Below are 23,310 nucleotides of genomic sequence, written 5' to 3' on the forward strand. Positions count from 1 at the left end.
ATCCACCTTAAAAAAAAATTTAATAAAACACAACTATTATAATTATAGGATATATTTAATAATAACAAATTGTATGGAAATTAATAAAATTAAAGAGAAATAACATAAATTTTTACTCAATATAATAGTATGAATTCTAATAGTTGTTATAATAAAATAGCATGCATATATACATGTACACATATACATGTATATGTATGCATTTACTGATTTATTTAAAATGGATTTAATAAAATAAAAAAAAATAGACATTAAAAAAAAAAAAAAAAAGTGTTAACATTCAAAAATAAAAAGGAGAAAATATATATAAATAAAATGTAAAAAAATCAAAATAATGCAAAGATAATCCTAAATGCAAATTTGGCTTGGGAATAGATTGATTTTTTGCAAATTTTATGAGGAAATATATTTTCTATATGTATAAAAAAAATCAAATAAAGCATAGAAAATATATATAGCACGCTAAATAATAACAAATACACAAACACAAGAATTATATATACAAATTTAAGTACCTAACACGTACACATATAATAGCTATATCCTTGTGTATATTTTTAATTTTGAATTGTTAACGTGCATTTAATACGCACATTGATGTTAAACAATTGAAATAAAGATTAAAATTTTGTAAACTAAATAATATCGATATTGCTATTTTATTATTATAAAAAAAATTGTGCCAAATTATTATGGTATACCATAGTTTTATTCTGAACAATTCATTTTTATAAATATATTATGGATGTATATATATAGAATATTACAATTGAAATATATTTATATTGTTTTATTTAATTCTTAAACATTTTTAACACAATTAAAATTTTTCTATATTCTAACAAAATTATTCTGGTTATCTTTCAATAGTAAAACAAGAGTTAACACTTGATATACCATCTTCTATATTTATTTCTTTACCCCCATTTGAATGTTTACTATTTAATTCGGTGGAATTTAATTCTTGGCATTCTTCATAATTTTGTTTTGGTAATACTTTCTTCCTGCACAAGTCAGACATTTCTCTTATTTCCTCCACGGAAAAATTGAACAGTTCAGGTAATTTTTCAACATATTTTGGCAACCTTAAAAAAAAAAAAAATTTATATAATCCCCATGAAAATATCCAATATATGCGCAAATGTTCAAGTATCCAAAAATAATATAGTACGCTTTCAAAAAAAAAATATTACTTAACATTTGGATCCCTTATTTCGTCAAAAAATGGATCTGCCAATGCCTTAAAAAAATATATTAAAACCGAGTGTATAACGTGAAAAGGGAAAATGGATTATCATGTTTTATTCATATATATAAATTTGCCCATTTTGCGTTGGTTCACTATTTTGGTTTTTACCTCTATCGCATTTAGTCTTTTTAAAGGCTCGTATTTCAAAAATTGAGACACAAAATTGATAGCATTGTTAGGTGTTCCTTTAGGAAATACCTACAAATTTGGGGCGGGAGAAAAATATAAGAATATATGATATATTGAAATCTATAAAATTTGAAAATTCCAAATTGTGTGCATATATGGTTTTATGAAAAGTATAACTTTTTTTAAATCCTTAGGTTTAACGTTCGGAAATTTTACATCTGCATAATTCGGGTTCATCACTTTCATTTGATCTTCAGTTGGTGTACCTTCATAGTAAAATAATGGAAATAATATTATTGCATTAATTTACATACAGATATATTTATGTATTCAAATTTAACTCTTTGGATTTGTATAATAATACCTAAAATTTGTATAATTCGAACCAATTGATCGACACTAGATTGCCCTGAAAATATTGGATATCCCAGAACCATTTCTGCTATTATACAGCCTTTAAAAATAAAAAACAAATAATACACAAATAATATGAATACGAGTATATTATATAAGAGTAGATAAATAATAATCGAATATAATTAATATAGATATATACACATTTTTTTCTAATACCTAATGACCATAAATCTATATGTGTAGTATAATTTGTTGATCCAAGCATTAATTCTGGTGCTCTATAAAATCGAGAACAAATATAGGAAACGCTCCTTTGCCCAGATATTAAACTTTTTGCGCTACCAAAATCGCACAGTTTTAATGTATGTGTTTTTGGATCAATTAATAAATTTTGAGGTTTTAAATCCCTATGACAAATTAATTTCGAATGTAAATATCCTAATGCTCTACATAATTGATAAGAATATAATTTTACTAAAAAAATTGGTAAAAATTGATTATTTCTCAAATAATATTTCATATATTTATGTACAGTTTGTGGTATATATTCCATTACTACATTTAAAAATACATTTTTTTCATTTTTTTTTATAGCTTCTGTATAATAATAATCTTTTAGATATATGATATTTAAATGATTTAAATTTTTCATTATCATTAATTCACGGTTTTTATATTGAGGATCTTGTAATACTTTTTTTATTGCAACTTTTTCAGAAGTATCTATACATGTTGCTTCATAAACAACACCAAAACTACCATTCCCAATGATATTTCCCAATTTATAAGTTTTATTTGAATATTTGCTAATTTCATTTTCTCCGATTTTATGATTTTCATCAATACATACATTATTTACTTCGATTGAAGTATAATCATTATCTCTTTTATTATCTATATCATTATTATTTTGTTCATTTTCTTGGCATGCATTATTATCACCATCTTTAATGAAGGAAAACAAAGGGGGAAATATAAAATTGAAAATAAGCAAACAAACGAATAAGTAAAATAAATGATACGAGCATATTTTATAAAAAAATTTGTATAGAGAAGATATAATATCGCAATGTAAGCAACTCAAATAATAAAAAACACAAAGGGGGTGAATGTATATATATTGTTCCATTCACATATATTTAAATAAAATATATGTGTGTGCATATTTATTTAACTCATGAAAATAAAAGCAATGTAATAAATATTTTCGTTTTATTTATATTAATTTAAAGATATTATTTATATATAAAACAACAGAAAACATATGTTTTCACTTATAATAATATTGTATAAAGTGTATTCACAAAAATACTTATGTCTAAGCATGCAATTTTGTTCTTATATTTTTCTTCATATTTTACCTGTATGCCAATCTTTCATATTTTGTTATCAATTCTTTATTAATTTTTTTTTTGAAAAATGTTATAAAATTTTATAAAAATTCGACAAAGTATTCACACGCGTTGTATCAACACTGTCGATATATGGATATGCAGAAAACTGGCATATAATAATTACTGTCTTAATATGAATTTTTGTTTTTCTTTGTTCCTTTTATATGCTAATAAATTTTAAGTTGAACAATAATTTTTTTACTACAAAAAGTCCTCTTTTATCTCTAGATCATACTAATAATGTGTTAATTACTTAAACATGCAATCTATAAAATATGAGCATTTTAATAGTATATGCAATTATAATATATTATGTTTTAAAAAAACATTTAATTAAATTTTTTTTGTGTATAATATATATAGTATACTTTATACGATAATTATTATTTCGAATATATTTTTTATTTCTTTTTTTCGTTATGTGTATTCTCAGGATTCATAAAATGTATTTTTTTTTTTTTTATTTGTATTTTTTATGAAATGTAGCAGTATTCTCGCTTAGCTTAAAAATGTAAAATATGCACATATGTATTATACGCATATTAAATATTTTAAGTGATATTTATTTGTTTATAAACTTGTTTGGGAATTTATGTAAATATGGTAAAATATATGCGCATATGTAACTCATATATTTTTATTTAATACGTATTCCTTAAAATATTTATTATACATTGCGCATTATTATGTGTGTGCACATTTAAAGACTGAAAACAAGTGCAATTTTTTAAAGATAAAAAAAAGCGAAAAAAAATCCAATTTTTTTTAAAGAGAAAAAAAGAAGAAAATTATGAACAGTGTATAAATTATTAAAAAGAAAATATGGAAATAACGCAATGGAACTAGCCAAAAATGTAAAATTGAAAGTTTGTTTAGAACTTTTTACGTTTTTACAAATATCAGCAAGCTAAAACAAAAAAAAAACTTTAATGAAATATTATTGCGAGCAAAATATGGATAAAAAAACTTAGTATCCATGTGTAATGACTTAGGATATTTACTAAAAAAATAATAAAAATGGGAATAATAATAGCTGTGTAGTAATATTTACTTATATAATATTTTATATAGGAACCCACAAAGATAATTCCCCTAATAATAAAAAAAATAAGAAATTATTATTACATATTATTTGGTCAAGGGCAAGCAAAACAATAAGTAACCAAGGAAAATTGTGAGGGGAAAATGGATATGAAAAATTGAAAATAAATATAAATATCAATTATCCAGATTTATTTATAGTGCATATATATTATTGTATATATTGCTTTAGCTAGCTAACTAAATAAATAAATATGTACATATTAGTTAATTCCTTGCTGGTGCATGCTTGCAACCAGTTTTTGTAACCCTTTTGATTATATATCAAACGGTTTAATATTTTAAAACCCATTTAGTAAAAGGTAATGAACTATTTTATGGTTTGTTTTATTATTTGTTACACATTAATCTTTATATAAAAATATAGAAATTAATATTTTTTTATTGGAAATTGGAATGTATGCATATATGCAACTATTTCCATTTCCCATTTTGGGGAGAGGGGGATTCTTAACTTATAATATTAAAAAACTTCATTCTTATTAGGGAAAATTTTGCAATATTAAAAACAATAAATATATTGTATGCAGACATTATATACATATATTTATATTTAATGTTTCTTTTAGTTGTTTTCTTTATTTGTAATTCTTTTAAAATATGTTTATTACTAATTATAAAATAAAAATAGATGGCGTAAGAAGAATGGTATTACATTTGTGCACACAATAATTTTTAATAAGTACTGACCATCGTATAATATGAAATTATATGTTATAGATTTCCATACGTGTTATAATAAATCAAAGAATAATATAAAATTAAAAAAATTATATTACTATTATTATTAGTAGTATTAATTATAAGTGTAATTCGCATTTAATGCAAAAAAGAGTATAAAATGGAAAAATATAATATATAATTTGTTTGCTTATAATATATATATAAAGTGACTATTATATCAAATAAATTAAATAAACAATTAAATAATTTGTTAATATTGTAACTACAAAAAAGGAAAAATAAAAAGAAGAAAAAATAAATAAATAAATAAATAAAAATAGTATAACAATAAAATTAATAATAAAATATTAGTAAACCAAATTAGTAATATAGTAAAAAAATATATCAATAATAACAAGAAACGATTCAATAAAATAGCAAATGGAAAAGAGGAACAAAAAATAGTCGAATTAAAAAATATATATATATTAAATTAATGCATATATAAAATATATTTAGAGAAAAATAAATTTTCTTAATGGTATTTATGAAAAAAAAATAACATTAAGTTAATAACTAAATAAATAGTAAAAATTGTTAAATAGTATATAAAAAATAAAATAAAGTAAAAATAAAAATATATAAAGCAAAAACCATCTAGGTAGGAAACAAATTGAACAATTAACTTAAAGTAAACAAATTAATGGGCGGGAGAAATGAAGAATATGTAGAAATATAAAAAATTGAAGAAAATGTAAAAATAATCAATAAAAAATGCATATTTATAAATGCTTCAAATATTAGTAATTATATACTGTGTGATTTCGTGACGCATAAAACGAAATCAGAAACATGATAGGGATAACGTTTAGTGAATATATGAAAATTGCATGTATATATATGTACAAAACATAACAATAATAATAATAATAATAAAATAAGTCTGAGGCTATAAGGGAATTATAGGAGGATAAAAGCACAGGTACAGAAATATAAAAGAAAAGGAAGATAAATAAAGTAATATATATAACCACGGAATTTATACGAAAATGTGCAAACTTAAGAGTAAACTCATAGTGATCCTTTTTATGTATAGTATTGCAACAACAGCCATTGTATATCAAAACTACATATTTATAGCAAATTTATTTAAAAAATATCGAGCGTTCGAATGGCTTTGTACAAATAAAAATTCTGAGGGTGACTTTTTTTTATGTATAGATCAGGAAAATTATGTTCATTTTTTGTTAGTCACAGGATTAATTATTCAGTTTATATCAGGTTTTATAGGAGGCATATTAATAAATATATTATCAAAAAAACGGTATATATCAAAGATTGCTTTTATTTTTTTAATAATAGGATGGATGTTATTAAGTATATCTTTATCATATTCCAAATATTATATGGACAATTATACGAAGCTGTCTATATTAAGTTGGATGGGGTCGCATACTGAAAAAGCGTTTAAAAGAATATCTATATTGTTTAATTTAGCCTTTATATGTTTTGGTATTGGTTCCGACAATTCCTATTTGCCAATTATTTATTATATCAATGAAAGATATCCTATTGACGATAATATGATAAAATCCAAATTAGAAGCATCAAAAAGTAAATTAAGTGCATTAAAAAATATTTTAAGAAATAAAAATTATATATTAATTAGTGCTATGTCATCTTTAGCTGTTTTAAGTTTATTTGTTGGAAATGTTTTAATTATAGCACTAAATAAGTTTGATTCCGAAAATAATGTTATACTTATCATATCCATGTATGTATTGATATGTATAGCCCCATCATTTTTTATATCAAATTTGTTGGATTATAAAAATAATTATAACCAAAATACTAATAATGAAAATACTATTAAAAACAATGAAAGTAATATTAATGAAAATGAAGATGATGTTACCTCGATAGTTATATCAAATCATGATGATATTAATCACAATGTAGTTATTTCTTCAGAAGCTCTTATTTCCCATAATGCTGTTATTACCCCAAATACGGTTATTTCCCCTAATGTCATTACTGCAACGAATATTGTCATTTCAACTGCAACAGATGTCATGGCTGCAAATTCTAATTCGAGCGTCCTAAAGCCCGATATGATTGGGATATGTGCTAGCAGAAATAGCAAAAAAAAAGGAAAGCATCACATTCATAATATAAATGGAAGTAGCACTATAATTAACGATAACCTTGATGCCAGTATTGGTGGGAACGATTTTAGTGAAAATATGGGAAGTGAATCACACAATAGTAGCTTAAGTGATCATTATAAAAAAAAAAATTACACATCTATATTCACAGATTCGAGATATGAAAGCTTGAACTCACCAAGTGATGACATTGAAAATACTCAAGTTCTTAATGTAATAAATATGAATATTGAAAATTATATAACTCCCATAAATAAACACTTAAATGGAGTTTCATATGGAAAATCTTTAACTCAAAAAGAAAGTGAAAAAATTGGAGAAAATGTAAAAAATGAAGAAAAAACACCCAAAATTGCTATTCATCCTTCCGAATCTATTAATAAAGAAATTAAAAAAAAAAACAAATTAAAAAATATAAATTTTGACATATTTAAAAAGCAAGTTATATCATCATGTTATATATTTATTGTAATAGAATTCTTTATTTTAACATTTAGTAATTGCTTTTTTATGTTTTCACTATTTGATATATATGAAAATAGCGTATTTGGAAATACCTTAGATATATATTCATATATATTACCTTCTAGCTTTATTATTACATTAATATTTGGTATAGTAGCAGATATAATTAGTATTCACAATTTTATAAGTTTTAATTTAATATTAGGAATAATTGTTTTTATATTAACCCTCATTTATTATCAAACAACAAGTGTAATTGTTGGGTATATGTCTCTAATTATTTATTTTTTTCATCAAAGTTTTTTTGCTAATCATATGTACATGTATATGTCTACAGTTTTCAAAGAAGATAATTTCCCCATATTAATTGGTATTGTTAATATGTGGGCATCTATTGCATTCTTTATGTCATATAAATCACATGAGCTTATCAAATATAGTAAAAGAAAAGTATATGGGAAAATAACTGTTGGAATTATTATTATTTCATACATGCTCATATTTATATTTCACTTATTACATATTAAGAAAAAAACACACTGGAATTCCAAAGAGGTAGAATACAGAGAATCACAATGTTATTGCTGAATTATTTTATGTTATATAATATTATTCCTTTGGTTTGTATTTAAAACAGTTCAGAAACATTCCCGAATGAGAAATTTAGAATAAGAATTGCAATCAATTGTTTATCAAAAGTCTGAGTCACAAACTATAGAATAATACGAATCTACACGATGAAGAAAACATAAATTTGAAACACCTTAGTATGCTACTTAAAAAGCATTTATTAGTGTGTGTATGTATGCATGTATGTATATATATATATGATATCTTTATTTAAAAATAAAGTGTTTTAGGTGTATCTGAATTCGAATAAAACGAATTGCCCCGTTACTTTGCTTTATGCATACATATCCATACGTTATATATGCACTATGTATGCACATGTATATAATGACATTTGAAATCATTCATAAATTTTTATAATTTCATTTATTTTAAATAATTTTTTCGTTCAACGTGATTTTATTTTTTGTATATATATTACATATATGCATTTTAACCTATATTTATTTTTTTTTAATAACATATTTTAATTAATTTGTGTAATACATGGCTCAATTCTGTTTAGAAACATAAGTATTCAATATAATTTATTTTTTTAAAAATATATATTATTCGTATATGTAAGTTTAGAAAGTGAAAAATAATAGTTATAAATATAAATGATATATTTTTTTTGAAAAAAATGATATACGTTTTATTAAAAAAAATGACAAAATTTTCGTCTAAGCGAGCATGGTCTAGTGGCTATGACGTTCGCCTCACACGCGAAAGATCCCGAGTTCGATCCTCGGTGCTCGTACTTTTGCAAAATGACAACAAAACATATATATAATATTTGATTTAAGGGTTTTAAATTTATATAGTATATTATATATGGTAAAATATATATTGCAAAATGTGAGGGAAAATATTTTGTAAATTATCTGTAATTTCTTATTTTTATTTTTTATGTATGGTACAGCTTTTCCAAATAAATAGGGAATAACATTTATGAAAAATAATATTTTTTTCAAATAGGTTTTAAGATATAATTTGGCGCTAAACTCTGAACTCTTTGAATATATAAATAATTAACAAAGCGTATTATAAAAGCAAATTTTTTACACTAAAAAAGTATTGTTATATATGGCCAAGGGGTATTGTTTTATTTATAGGATTTATTATTTTTACAATATTGATAATATTTTATATTTCTTTTTATGCACAAAAATATAATTATAATTTTGCAATAAAACTAAATAATTTTTTAATTTCCTAAAAAATTTTAAAAAAAAATTTATTTATATAATCTAGCACATAATTTTTGGTCCCAGGCGGTCTCGAACCGCCGACCTTACGGTTATTAGCCGTACGCTCTAACCAACTGAGCTATAGGACCTTACGTGAATAGTTAAACGCCATAGTATTATTATGCATGTTTTGCTATGTATATATAATATATATATTAATTTACAAGGCTTTTGTTTTTTCCTGAAATCTGTTTTTATAATGTCGTGCATTAATTCTTTAAATAAATAAAAAAAATATAATATGCCTATCTATAATATAATATTTCCCTTAAATATTAATTTTTTCAAAGAGTATAAATAAAAAAACCCATATAATAAATACTATGTATTTTTTCTTATATTTTACATACATATATTTCAGCATTACTAAGAATAAAATTACTGCTTAAATTATAAGGCAAAAAAAAAATAAAATATTTTCTTGTTGAAGTAAAAAGTGGATATTATATATATATAGCTATATATATAATGGGACAATTAAAAACAAAATAAATATATAGAATTTATCGTGTTATATTACATAAATCAACGTACAAAATACATAGGGCTTATTATATTATTTTTTTATGTTTTATTTCCAATCTTATAACAATAACAAATAAATAATATACATCGGAAGTTGCATATAAAAAAAAATATAAAAAATAAAAATAATAAAATTAAAAAAAAATAAGAAAAAGGAAACAAACTAATTTTAATTACTTTTTTTTAACAAATTTTTTAATAAAACGATTTTATATTAAAATTTCCAAATACTTTTAAAAATGAAGCTTAACACAAGTAAGTTATATAATTATTAGATACAAATGAATAGTTACATATTTTTGTATAATATTATATATTTTGAAATATAAAATATGTAAACAAATAAGAAAATATATATGAATTATGTACTATAATAGTTAATCCCTTATGACCATATATATTTATGAATGCTATGTATATGCATATATATATATATATATGTATGTATAACCTTGGGAACAAACATATTTAATATCATTCCCAAAACTAACACGTATTATATCAGCATTGTTAACAATTCGTATTAATTTCTTTTTTTTTATTTCTTAATTTTTAGAAATATCATCATCCCGACGAAAAATGAGAAAAGCTCATTTTTCTGCACCAGCAGGTCTTAGAAGGAAAATTATGTCATCTAAATTATCAAAAGAATTGAGACTAAAATATAATGTAAGAAACTTTTTTTTATTATATATAAAATTTCTGTAGTATATGAATTATTCAGCACTTGTATATCCACATTTATTATTTTGTATTTACGCAGATTCGTACATTGCCAATCAGAAAAGATGACGAAGTTCTCATATGCAGAGGGCATAACCATGGAAGGGAAGGAAAAGTTGTGAAAATTAATAGAAAAAGATTTAAAATATATGTTGAAAGAGTTACAAGAGAAAAAGTTAATGGTGAATCTACTTTCATAGGTATTCATCCAAGTAACGTTATATTAACAAAACTAAAAATCGACAAAAATCGTAAAAAAATATTAGACAGAAAAGGAGCAAAAGATACTGCATAAATGAAAAATCACCCCTATATATGCATATATATATAATATATTTTTTTTTATAACAATAATCACGAGAAATATATGCGCACACCATATATATGGGTATCATAGATACAAAAATGAACAGACATGCATAACATATGAGAAAAAAAATGTATAGATACATATATTTTACACCCATAGAAAAGGCTTTCACATTTAATCATTTTAAAATACATTACAATATACGTGCATTCATTTATATATATATATATATTTGTTTTTTTTCATTTCTATAAAAAGTACTATTAGCATTGTTGTGATTTTCAAATTCTTGAAATAAAAAAAATATTAATGATAATATAAAAGACAAACTATATTAATTTTTAATATATATTTATATAAATAAAATATATTAAAATACCAAAAAAACAATATAAATTACAAATTTTATAAAAATTTAATTGTATATTTATACAGGTAATGCATTGGTTACCATGTTTGTATTTTTGTTCTAATAGTTATGTGCACAGTTTTTGTGTCACTTTTTTCACCTTTTTTATATATAGCTATTTATGAAGGAATACAAAAATTCTGGCATGTTAATAAAATTTAAATGAATTTACACAGCCAAAATTGAAAATTATAATTTTGGGTTCCCTTTAAGCTAGCTAGCTAGCTAGACAAGATGTGAATAAAAAAAAAATAAATAATATGATAAAATAAAAAAAAATAAATAAGTTAACAACTAAATAAAGTATAACATGTACATAATATATTATATATATGCGAACCAATGATAAAAATAAAAAATACTATAAAATAAATTGTATTTAAAAAAATATAAATAAGCGATACAATGTCAAAGGTTTTTTATCCAAAATAATGTATATAATATATTTGTAATTTTATATTATAGACAGAAATACATGTTCAGACATAAACAATAAATATAACAGAACATTCGAAAAAATAACTACTATTTATTATTTTTTTTTGTCAATGCTGTATTCTATGTAAATATGGGAGGAAATATGTGTATCCTTCATAGAAAGGTTTTTTTAATTTAGCATATCCATTGATATTGATTTGCATCAAATATTTTCCTATTGTAAATAATATATTTTTTATCCATATAAAATATTTCTCTTTTTTTTTATATTATTTATGAATAGAAATATGATGAAAACTATAGTACGCATATTCCCAAATCTTCAAACAGAAAAGCGTATACAGAACAACCAAAACCGAGAATAAAGAAATTAGATGAAAAAAAAAACGCTATTACTGAAGAATTAAAAAAAAATCAGAAAAAAGAAATAAATGATAAACAAATTTTAAAAAATCGTAAAGTTATAAATGATAGTAATTCTGTGATTTCCAGTACTAGCACATCTTCAACATCATCAGAATCAGCAGCATCATCAGAATCAGCAACATCATCAGAATCAGCAACGTCGTCAGTTAATGTGTTAATAAGTAATGCGATTGAAAATAATGTGCGCAAAATAAATACAATAAATTTTAAAGATAACGATGTAAATGGAATAAAACATTCGGGTAGAAGATCTCGAAGTATTCCCAACATTATAGTTGATAATAATATAATTCGAACTAAGAATACATCGTTCTTTGGCATTTTGCGTGCAAATACTAGTTCAAGTGATATGCCAAAACATACAATTGAAGAAAATTTGTATAAACTAAAAAAAGAAAAAAAAAATGAATCACAAGATACTATTTTTGATAATTTGTTTGCAGAAATTTATGATATTCATTCTGATGGTAATATTGTTGCATTGGATGGATCGATAGCAAAGTAAAAGACATAAAATTATGAAAAATATGAAAAAATTACATAAGCTTTAATATGTATTTCTACATATGTATATAATGCATGTTTATATGTAGAAATACCGGCATGTGAACTTTTGTATGATAACATAAACTCATAAATATGTTTTTGTCGTATTTAATTTTTTTGTAGCAATGAGAAAATAACATCTACTGAAAATGACGAAAACTCCAATCAAGCCAATAATAAGGAAATGGGTTTAAATAGTGATGAAAAAAATAAGGAAATAGAAAAAAAAAATAATATACGAACCGAGAAAATTGCAAAAAATATCGAACATTTTAAAACTGGGAGAAATCCAAAACTCATGAGCAGTGGAAAATCACAAATCAATATAAATGTGTCAAAATCTTTAGGGAAATCAGTGTACACAAATTATAAAAGAGAAAATATGCCCCCATTACGATCCAATTCTAGTTATTTCAACAAACGTGGGGTGATAATATATCATTAAAAAAGTAAAATAAAAAGTACCTATGAAATCGCTAGCACAGTAGAAAATGACATGTATGCACAGAAATAGTGATGGAACTTGTTTTTATATTTCTTAGATATTATTAATTTGGTATACTGAAAAAAAAGTACTGTACTATATTTATATTTTTAATACAAATAATTTACATAACATTTATGTGATTATATAATTAAATTATAATTCTGATTAAAAAAAAGACGGTAAAAACAAGCACCAAATCTATATACAACTTGGTGTGTGAAAAACAAATTATACGAAAAAAAATTGTATATAATAATAAAAATAGTGTATATTATGAAGAAATAGAAACGATGATTAACTATTTTCATAACTATATAATTTGCATTGGCTCAAAAGTGGATATGTTGTACTTGAGGAACAAAAAATGGCATGTGCATATAATAAAATATGAAATTTCTTGTAAAAAAAATTGTGAAGGAGACATAAATGGATATTTGTTTGTTTGTCTAGTTGTTTATTTACTCATATGTAAATATCAATATAAAACTTCTATGAACCTTCATAAAATATGCGTATATATTATAAATTTAAGTATTTGCTCTGATTTATCATCATGTGTGTGTATGGAAAGATGCTACATAGTTTTTCATTTTTTAAATTTGTTATTTCCATATTGTTTTTTTATATTCCTTAACTAAGAAAGAAAAAGAAACGAATAAATATGCATGTGTATGTATGGATATGCACAAGGAATGTTGTACATTTTATCTGATTCATAAGAATTGAAGAGAGCACTATGGGTGCACTTTATATATATTGAATAACACATACGTAGCTAAAAATATATATATTGAATTACATATTCTTTGTTTAGGGTTTGAAGGAAAGGTGTTGTAATAATTTTTATTATTAAAATAACTTTTGTTTAATTTAATTTTTTTATTTAATCTCGTTTGTTCTTGAACAAAATAATTTATGTTTTGGCTAATATAATGCTCAAGGGGTATAGGATTAAAATTATGAACATTTTCATCATTTAAAAATGCGGAAATGGAATCTATAGATATAAGATCAATATCGGATTCTGCTTTGTTTTCCTTTTCTTTTTCCATAAAAGATATATTTTCTATATTTTTTTTATACAATTTTTCAAAAGCGCTTAAAAAGTCTTCTTCGTAATTTTTCATTTCATTGTATATATCTATTAGTGTGTTTTTTTTCTGCACATTTTTTTCTTCGGCTTTTTGAAAATCTGAAAAGTTGCTAAAAAAACTCTCATCCTCAAATTTGTCTCCCTTTTCAATTTCGGAAGTATTCACCTCTTTATTGTTTTGGTTTATTTGAGCTTCTTCATTTGAGGGATAATCATTTTGAATACTATCCAGTATATCATTTGGATGTTGTATGCAATTTGTTTGAGTGTTATCAGAATATTCTATGATGTTGTGTTTATTTTCTGAAGTATTATCAATATTAGAGGATTCTTTATAATTTTCCAATTCTTGCTCACTTGAATTTATTTTATTATTTTTATTTTCATCAATTGTATCCTGAAATTTATTACCACTCCATTCAGATTGAGTATTCTTAGTTATCTTCTCTTTTTCTATAATATAAGAATGTATTTGGTTTTCATTTTTGTGTTTGTTATCCTCTATTTCATTTTCTATTTCACATTTTAAATCCATTGAACTTCCCTTTTCTTAATTGGATGGAAAATATTCCTTTCAAAAAAACAATTTAAGAACAAAGCTAATAAATATATTTATTGATAAGCTTAGCAAAAAGGTTCAGTTTACCAATTTCGTTAATATGTGTAAATGGATAAGTACTGATTTGAGATACAAAGGTATATAAAATTGTGATGTTAAATAGTATTATTAATTTTCCAGGAAAAAAAAAATTAAAAAATATGAAATAAAGAATACTTTTTTCATTTCATATTATTCAACTATTTTTATAAATTTTTTTTTTTTTTATTTCATATAAATTTAAAAAGGTCCTTATTAATGAATATATTGTGCTATATGATATGCTTGTATATATTTATTTTTTGAGAATATAAAGAATGAAATAAAATTGAGTTTTTTTTTTTGGCTATAATAAAAAAAAATTACAAAGCAATGGTTTATAGTTTTAATTTTGAATCATGAAACACATAAAATATTGTGGGATTTTAAAACACATTTCATTTATGAAAAAAGAACAAAAAAAAAATACAAAGTTTTAAAATTTGTTAAACATTCCAAATGTCACATTCAATCTATATTCTCTAAATGATGATAACCAAAGAAAACGGAAAGAACGAAAAAAAAGAATAACAAGGTCATTACTATATTCTATTCTTTGTGTAAAAATAAAACAAAATTATGAAAAGCAATTTTTGGATTATAATAATATTTTTTGTTTATGTTATAAATAAAATTTACTGTTTTAATAATGTTATAAAAAATAATACTAAATTTTTATCCAAAGAAAACAATTTAAAAATCATAGAATATAATACAAACAACTATAATAAGAATGAAATAAGTTTACCAGAAAAATTGACTCTTAAAGATACGTTAAATTATGTATCCACATTTTTTGAAATTGATGAATATGATAAAGGTTCTCAAAATCTAGTACCTTTGAGTGTTGAGAAGGATGTGGAAAATGGAAATAAATATGAACATGAAATAATGTTTTTCGAAAATAAAACAGAAATTAACAATAATATATACAATGTTGATAAGAATAATAATGGAATAGAAGAAAATCGGACAGAAACCGATAATGTAGAATATGATAATTCTAATAATAATGAAGAAGAAAATGAAAGAAAAAAATTATTTGATTTAGCTATGGAACTAAAAGATGGATCAAAAAATCGGAAAAAAAATATACAAAAAAGTATAAAAATATTTGAAAAATTAATAATGGATAAAAAAAAAGATCAAATAACTTCCTTATCATATTATGAATTAGGAAAAATACATTTTTTTGGATATAAAAATTATTTTTTTTCATATAAAAGAAATATAAAATTAAGTTTATATTATTTAACAATGTCTAGTGAAATGAAAAATCCGGGGGCTTTCCACTTTTTAAGTTTTATATATTTTTTTGAATTTAACAGAAAGTTGAATAATGAAATCATAGAAGAAAATAAAGGGGAACAAACAAAAAGAAGTGAAACCAAAAGCCATTTTATTAAAAAATCAATCGAATATGAAATAAAAGGGTGTTTATTAAATTACACACCTTCCATTTTAGCAATGGGGTATAGATATTTATATGGTATACATTTAAAAAAAAATTGTGAAAAATCTAAAAATTATTATAAATTAATAGCTGAAAATGTAATGAACTCAGATTATATTAACATCCCTTTGTCTGATCTCGATTTGTTAAATAAAGATAATATAAATATTCATAATGAAATTAGTAATTTAAAAAATAATGAAGAGGATATTTTAGAATTTTTAAAAGAACAGATTAAAGGTGGAGATGTTATGGCAATGTATGACCTTGGAAAAAAATATAAAGAAGAAAAAAATTTCACTCAAGCTTTTGAATATATAAATGAAGCATCAAAAAAACATAATATATTAGCTTTAAAGGAATTAGGAATAATATATTTGTATGGTTATGGAACTGAAAAAAATATAGAAAAAAGTATTGAAAATTTTTCAAAAGTAAGTTCAAGTTCAGCTTTTCTATTCTTTTGCATATCACATGATTAGTAATATCGTTCCCAATGTCTATTCGTATTTTTTTTTTTTTTTAATAGGCAGCGAATGTAGGAGATGTTGAATCAAAATGTTATTTGGGATATATTTATTATTTTATTGAAGAATATCGAAATTTAAAGTTATCATTAAAGTATTTAATCGAAGCAGCAAACCATGATTATGCCGAAGCTCTTTTTTTTCTCGCAGAAATAATTCTTGATATTTCAGTAAAAAAAAGACATATTTCTGATAATATATATAAAATAGTATTTAAATTATATGAACAGTCAGCAGATTTAGGATATGTTCAGGGATATTTTAGAGAAGCACAATTATATGAAATTGGAAAAGGTGTTAAAGAATCATGCTTGAATTCAGCCCTTTCTTACAAATTCGTTGCTGAAAGTACTTCATGGACACATGAAATAAGACAAGGTATTATCAACTTTTATATTGACTTATTTGGATTAATGTGTTAATATTTGTAATAACTCTTGTTCTATTTTAATATACACATTTTTTCCCACATTTTTAGGTATGAATTATTATATCGAAAAACAATTTTTAAAATCTTTCTATACATATGCATTGGCTGCATATGAAGGATATGAAGTAGCTCAAAGCAACTTCATATACATATATAAAAATAATAATTTTAAAAACTATGTTAAGTCTGAAAAGGTTATGCAAATGTTACATTTATTATATAAACAAGGAAATTACAAAACTTTATATGAAATGGGAGAAATATATAAAGAACAAAACAAACAAAACTTATCGATATATTATCATAAAATGGGATTAAATAAAGGAGATCTTCGAAATCTTATTCCTTTATCATATTATTATGAACAAAATAAAGATAATGATAGGTAAATAATAAAACAAAATGAAAATAAAAACTTTGATAAAATATTATGCTATGGTATTTCCTTTTTTTTCATGGAATTGATGGAATGCATTCCTACATATGTAGCCTAAGTTCCAACATTTTTTATTACCATATTTTTTTTCTAGGGCACTAAAATATGTAAGCTATTTCATAAAACAAGCTAAAAGAGATCAGGAATCGGATAATACAAAAATGGAAAAAATAAAAAGTATACTTGACAAATCATTGCTATACTTTAGAAAATATAAGTTATTTTTTAAAACGTTTTATAACACAAAAAAAAAAGAAAAAAAAGAGGGAGCCTAATTCATGCAAAATAAAGATTTAAAAAGGGGAAGAAAGTAGACCAACTACTGCACCTTCTTAGCCCCTTTTAATATACTCGATAAATTACAAGTCTATATATATGTGTGAGTTAAAAAATTATAATGCTTTATTTATAGTCCCGTCCTTCTATTTGTTTATTATTTTGTTCATTATCCATGTCTTATAAATTTCGACAGTGACAATTGACTACTTTTTTCAAAAAATAAAAAGAAAAAAAAATTATAATTTTTTTCATATATACATGTCAAAATAAATTAAGTTTGTTTTTTGTGTTTTTAATAAGCCATATGTGTGCATGAGCGCATACGTATTTCTTCGTCTTAAACTTTTCATCTTTTAATTTTTAATATATATAACATTTTATCTTTTTAACAAAGGTAGATTTAGCTACTTCCACTAGCTTTGACGATAGTTTTCTTTCGATGTTTCCATTTCTGAGGGAGCATAAATATAATTATCACAACCATAGTTATCAGAATTTAAGCTATCTTTATCTTCATTTTGTTTATTTTCCTTACCATTTTGCTCATCCCCCTTATCATTTTTTATTTTTCTCGAAATGTTAATTATATCATTATATGGGAATTTTATAAGTGAATAAAAATTTGTCATTTTTTTTTTGTCATAATAATTATATGGGAATTGGGGATATTCATAATAAAATAACTGTGGGTATTCATCAAAATGAAGATTATCAATTTTTTTTAATTCTTCATTTTTTATAATATTGTTTTCACTTTGATTTTTAACATTGATTTTATTAACTAGCCATTTACAATCAATGTCATCATTTATAATTTTAGTCACAATTTTATTTTCTAATACTTGTTCAGGAATATTTGTTATATTTGTTTCTATATTTTCTCGTGTTAAAAACTTTGCCCATTCATATAAAATTGTTTTCATATTATCTTTTTTTAATATTCTTATTTCTTCATTTTTAAAAATCTGAAATCTATTTAGTAACATTTTTTGCAGTTCTAAAAACCGCAGGTTTGTTACCATTAAAAAATGGGAATTAGATCGAAACATTATTTCTTAAAAATTTTCAAAACATCATGAAGTTTTTACTTATATCTGTAATATACTATTTATTTTATTTTTTTTGGATATATGTGTATATTTATTTATTTTTAACAAGAAGATATTCATTTTAGGATAAAAAACTTTCTATTAACTCCAGAAAAAGCCAAGAAAAAATTCCGCTCAAATCAATTCCGAAAACGTTTGGAATAGATTTCTGTATAAGAAACGAACAAACATAATTCGGATTGAAATGAATAAAACAATATGAAACTAGAAATAAAATATAAGATATTAGTTATGTGCATTCATTAAGAAATACACATATTTCTCGGATATGTTTTCTATATTTTCATATTTTTCTTATTTTACATGAAAAAATTGGACATAATTATTTGTGTATGTAAAGACATAAACAAAAGGACTTAAATGTGGATTAACTTGAGGAAGCCATTCAAGAAGGCATCGAATATATATTATAAATTTATATATTCTGAAAAAAAAAAAAAAAATATATTACCATTTTATTTTCTTCGAAATATACAAAAATATGTTTCAAAATATACTATATGAATTATATCCATATAAATGAAAACTCTATGATTTATTTTTCTGTTTACCTTATGAAATGTAGTAATGGCAGTCTCAAAAATTGCAAATTTTTTAAAAAAAGTCTATAAAAAATATAAAGATGACATTTATGTTTATACCGCAATCGTGTTATTATATATTCATACATTCTATTCATAGGTTTCGCATTTTTTATAAGCAAAAATGTTTTTTTACTATATTCTTTTATTTGAATACTTAATAGACGAAGGGATAACTAGGTATTTAAGCAAAAATAGTTTATTTTCGTTTATTATGTTTGATATATCCTACATAAAAAGAAAGCAACATGTTATATATATACATATGTATGTGTGGGGGGTTAAATATACAGATTAATATTTATTTCGCTATTAATATTTTAGATGGCTTTTCATTCAGGTATTTTATTAGCTAGCCATATGTGCCCTTATGATTTTGTTGTTATAAATACCTGAATTTGATCGTGAATAAAAATGCACGATTTAACTTTCTGTATTTCCTTAATATTTTTAATAGCTATATTGCGTGGGGTTAATATTTGATATTTCTTCGTTTTTTGTGAATATAAAATATAGGCTTTATATACTGAAATTTTAACCTTTTTACCTTCTATGTTTGGAGGTAATAAAAAAAAAATAATAAACAAAATATAGATAAAATTAAAAGGCATCTTTTTCAAAAACAGAAAAAAACAAGGGAGAAGTGTGTTTATACATATATATATATATATAAGAATAAAAAAAAGTTGAACAAATATCCATGTGTTACATTAAACTATGTTTTCTTCTAATCATGGAGCAGAGAAAATATTCCCAACACTTTGATTTTCCATAAATTAAAAAAAAAAAATTCTCATAATTTTACTGTTTATACTATCGTGTTGCTAAGTCGCTACTTATATTTTGCCCATATACATGTATGTACGAATGCACATTTTTTGGGAGTTTATGTAATAAGCCATTTAATTTTATAAAAATTAAAGAGAATGTTATCATGTATGTATATAGAATAACTTTAAAAAAGTAAGTGAATTTAAAAAAATATTTTATTAAAATTACCCAAAGCATAGGGATATATTGCATATGTGTATAATCGTTCACTCCCCCAAAAAATAAACAAAATAATCAAAATAAAACAAAACAAAATAAATAAATGAATAAATAAGTTGATATTAAAAAATTACCCATATATGTCAAACAGAAAAACATATAATACATAAAACTACTATTTCTATATGCTCCCATGGAATAATAGGAAGGTGTATACATACCATCCATATTTATTGGTTTGTATAAAAAATGATAATGGATTTCATTAGCAGAATGATCGATAATTTATGTAATGAAAAAATCTTCCTGCTCTTGTTAAAGAAGTATCAAAATTCGTTAAGTCCATATCACTTATAACAATAACACTTAAATTATTATTTTTTTTTTTTTTTATTAGCTCTTCATATTTTTCTTTATAAATTTTTTCTAGTTTTTTAATATCAAAATATATATGTTCAGATAATTTTTTTTTTTTTTTCCCTTTTTTTTTTTTCTCTCTTTCCCTTTCTGTATTATCTGAGCAATCATTATTATCACTAAATTCGGAAAAAGAAAAGTTAGGATCATCGTGATCATTATCCATAGATATATTATTTTTCTTGTTTTCTATACAATCTTTTTGTTTTTTTTTTGACTTTACTTTGATATCGTCTGAACTTGTTTCGAAGTTATTTTTGTTATTATAGTTAGTTGCTTTGTACTTATTAGATGTATCATTGTCTACACTATCCAGGCATAACAATAAAGTGGCTAATAATCTATTGTTACGATTTTTATTAACATCGTCATATTTTTTAGTAACTTCATTAATTATTGGTGAGTTAATATTTCCTTTGATATTTTTCGTATCATTCTTTGCCATTATATCAATACCATCAATAACCAAACAAACATTTTTTGAAACGCGTCTCAAAACTTTATGGCATTTTTCAAAGATGTTAACAATATTTCTTTCTGTTTCACTGAAATATAAACCAAATAATGTATTTAAATTTATGAAATAAATATAAAAATTTTGAAAACTTTTTAAAAAATGAATAAAAATATTTCTATTTAATTTTTCACAATTATATATAAATATCCTTGTATGGTTTTCTAAATTATAAAAATTTAATAGAGGTTTATTTTCTTTATTTAACAAAGAAAAAATGGACAATATATTTTGAAAAAATTCATTACTTTTTCTAATTAGCGGAATATTGTCATTTTTTTTTATTTTTTCTTCATTATATAGACTTTTCCTTTGTTCATATAAATTTGATTCAGTATTATTACTAAAATAACAAGTTGTATATAATTTATTATGAGAAGACAATTTTTTAGAGTTAAGGAATTGGATATTATCACAATATGGTTTATTTTTTATTATGTGAAAAATACTAGATTTTTTCTTTCCTCTTTTTAACACATTTATTACACCATCAATTAAAGATTGATCATTTTTACGTTCAAAAATATTAACCACAATGAAATATAAAACATTTGAGTTGTTAAAATATTTGAATTTATTTTTTATATCATCATTCTGTAAATATGTATAATTTAATAATAATAATAACAAATGTTCGTTAAAATTTATAGTGCAGATTTTTAGAAATTTAAAAGTGAATTTTAAAAAGTTAATTTGTATAAAATATCTCAAATCACTATTATATCGAATTTTGCAATAAGTATAAATAGAATATATATATGAATATTTATTTTTTATATCAATTTTTTGGACATTTTTTTTTTGTTTATCTTTCTTATTACCCTTTCTTTTATTTGTTGACATTATTATTACTGCATAGAGATTCTTTTTATTGCCGAATATCATCCATAAGCTGTTTTCCTTTTTTATTATAATGTAATTTTTTAAATTTTCATTTTTGTTTACAATTAAGTTATTGTTCAAAAATAGTTTTTTCCCAATATAACTAAATAGAATTATATTTCCTTCATGCTTATCTATACATTCATTACAAGTTGTTTCTTTTTTTGCTTCTGTTTCATATAAAGAATTCTCAATTTTATTATCATTGTGTTTTTGTGAATTTTCACTCGCTTTTTCATTTACATTGTTATTTTCATCATAAAGTTCATTGTTTCTCCATTTTATACTTCCATCATCATTTCTTACTTCTTCGTTTTGTTTATGTTTTTCACATTTTCCTTGGCTTGTTAAATCAGCGGATTCTTTAATTTTGTATAAAAATAAATTGTAAATATTTTTGAGATTCTCAAAGTTTACTACAACTTTTTCTTTATCCATTAAATTTGTATAAAATCGAAAGAAAAAAAAAAGAGAAAAGGAAATAAAAAGATGTTATTTCTATCGGAATATATCGAAAATCCCAATTTCGTTACATGGTTATAGGAAAATATAAAGTATTACATATATGCGCATAATAATTTTTTTTTTTTTGGAATACATAAAGGGAAATATCCGCTTTATTATTAACTCCTTTGAGTTATGGAGAAAATATTTTTTTTAACATTTCAAATTATTTAAAGGTATTTCAAAATAAATACATTTTGTAGAATTCGAAA

At 22.5% G+C, this 23,310-nt stretch overlaps 9 protein-coding genes and 2 non-coding genes across 11 annotated transcripts; 5 read left to right on the forward strand and 6 right to left on the reverse strand.

Moving 5' to 3' along the window:
- Nucleotides 1-856: 856 nt before the first annotated feature.
- Nucleotides 857-3,115, reverse strand: PBANKA_0410400 (glycogen synthase kinase 3, putative; the record flags this gene model as incomplete). The annotated part of the gene is made up of 7 exons (XM_034568142.1): nt 857-1,085; nt 1,194-1,240; nt 1,358-1,447; nt 1,556-1,644; nt 1,743-1,832; nt 1,952-2,680; nt 3,097-3,115. The coding sequence occupies 7 exons, from the start codon at nt 3,113-3,115 to the stop codon at nt 857-859; spliced, it is 1,293 nt and encodes a 430-aa protein (XP_034420161.1).
- A 2,827-nt stretch (nt 3,116-5,942) lies between these two features.
- On the forward strand, nt 5,943-8,111 carry PBANKA_0410500 (apicomplexan amino acid transporter ApiAT10, putative; the record flags this gene model as incomplete). The annotated part of the gene is made up of 1 exon (XM_034568143.1): nt 5,943-8,111. The coding sequence occupies one exon, from the start codon at nt 5,943-5,945 to the stop codon at nt 8,109-8,111; it is 2,169 nt and encodes a 722-aa protein (XP_034420162.1).
- A 708-nt stretch (nt 8,112-8,819) lies between these two features.
- PBANKA_0410541 lies at nt 8,820-8,892 on the forward strand. The gene has a single exon. It is a non-coding gene; the product is annotated as a tRNA-Val (tRNA).
- Nucleotides 8,893-9,397: 505 nt separating this feature from the next.
- PBANKA_0410561 lies at nt 9,398-9,471 on the reverse strand. The gene has a single exon. It is a non-coding gene; the product is annotated as a tRNA-Ile (tRNA).
- Nucleotides 9,472-10,146: 675 nt separating this feature from the next.
- PBANKA_0410600 (60S ribosomal protein L26, putative) lies at nt 10,147-10,925 on the forward strand (the record flags this gene model as incomplete). Its single annotated transcript, XM_034568144.1, has 3 exons — nt 10,147-10,162; nt 10,464-10,576; nt 10,671-10,925. The coding sequence occupies 3 exons, from the start codon at nt 10,147-10,149 to the stop codon at nt 10,923-10,925; spliced, it is 384 nt and encodes a 127-aa protein (XP_034420163.1).
- A 992-nt stretch (nt 10,926-11,917) lies between these two features.
- PBANKA_0410650 (conserved Plasmodium protein, unknown function) lies at nt 11,918-13,204 on the forward strand (the record flags this gene model as incomplete). Its single annotated transcript, XM_034568145.1, has 3 exons — nt 11,918-11,950; nt 12,071-12,714; nt 12,883-13,204. The coding sequence occupies 3 exons, from the start codon at nt 11,918-11,920 to the stop codon at nt 13,202-13,204; spliced, it is 999 nt and encodes a 332-aa protein (XP_034420164.1).
- A 644-nt stretch (nt 13,205-13,848) lies between these two features.
- Nucleotides 13,849-14,874, reverse strand: PBANKA_0410700 (conserved Plasmodium protein, unknown function; the record flags this gene model as incomplete). Its single annotated transcript, XM_034568146.1, has 2 exons — nt 13,849-13,880; nt 14,046-14,874. 2 exons carry the CDS (start codon nt 14,872-14,874, stop codon nt 13,849-13,851), a joined length of 861 nt encoding a protein of 286 aa, XP_034420165.1.
- Nucleotides 14,875-15,555: 681 nt separating this feature from the next.
- Nucleotides 15,556-18,097, forward strand: PBANKA_0410800 (ubiquitin-protein ligase, putative; the record flags this gene model as incomplete). Its single annotated transcript, XM_034568147.1, has 4 exons — nt 15,556-16,863; nt 16,959-17,334; nt 17,435-17,771; nt 17,917-18,097. 4 exons carry the CDS (start codon nt 15,556-15,558, stop codon nt 18,095-18,097), a joined length of 2,202 nt encoding a protein of 733 aa, XP_034420166.1.
- A 417-nt stretch (nt 18,098-18,514) lies between these two features.
- Nucleotides 18,515-19,150, reverse strand: PBANKA_0410900 (conserved protein, unknown function; the record flags this gene model as incomplete). Its single annotated transcript, XM_034568148.1, has 1 exon — nt 18,515-19,150. One exon carries the CDS (start codon nt 19,148-19,150, stop codon nt 18,515-18,517), a length of 636 nt encoding a protein of 211 aa, XP_034420167.1.
- A 121-nt stretch (nt 19,151-19,271) lies between these two features.
- On the reverse strand, nt 19,272-20,402 carry PBANKA_0411000 (YGGT family protein, putative; the record flags this gene model as incomplete). Its single annotated transcript, XM_034568150.1, has 5 exons — nt 19,272-19,358; nt 19,514-19,634; nt 19,762-19,815; nt 19,949-20,019; nt 20,184-20,402. The coding sequence occupies 5 exons, from the start codon at nt 20,400-20,402 to the stop codon at nt 19,272-19,274; spliced, it is 552 nt and encodes a 183-aa protein (XP_034420168.1).
- A 644-nt stretch (nt 20,403-21,046) lies between these two features.
- PBANKA_0411100 (conserved Plasmodium protein, unknown function) lies at nt 21,047-23,032 on the reverse strand (the record flags this gene model as incomplete). The annotated part of the gene is made up of 1 exon (XM_034568151.1): nt 21,047-23,032. The coding sequence occupies one exon, from the start codon at nt 23,030-23,032 to the stop codon at nt 21,047-21,049; it is 1,986 nt and encodes a 661-aa protein (XP_034420169.1).
- Nucleotides 23,033-23,310: the final 278 nt, after the last annotated feature.

This window comes from Plasmodium berghei (genome assembly GCF_900002375.2).
Source record: "Plasmodium berghei ANKA genome assembly, chromosome: 4".
Classification (NCBI taxonomy): Eukaryota; Apicomplexa; class Aconoidasida; order Haemosporida; family Plasmodiidae; genus Plasmodium; species Plasmodium berghei.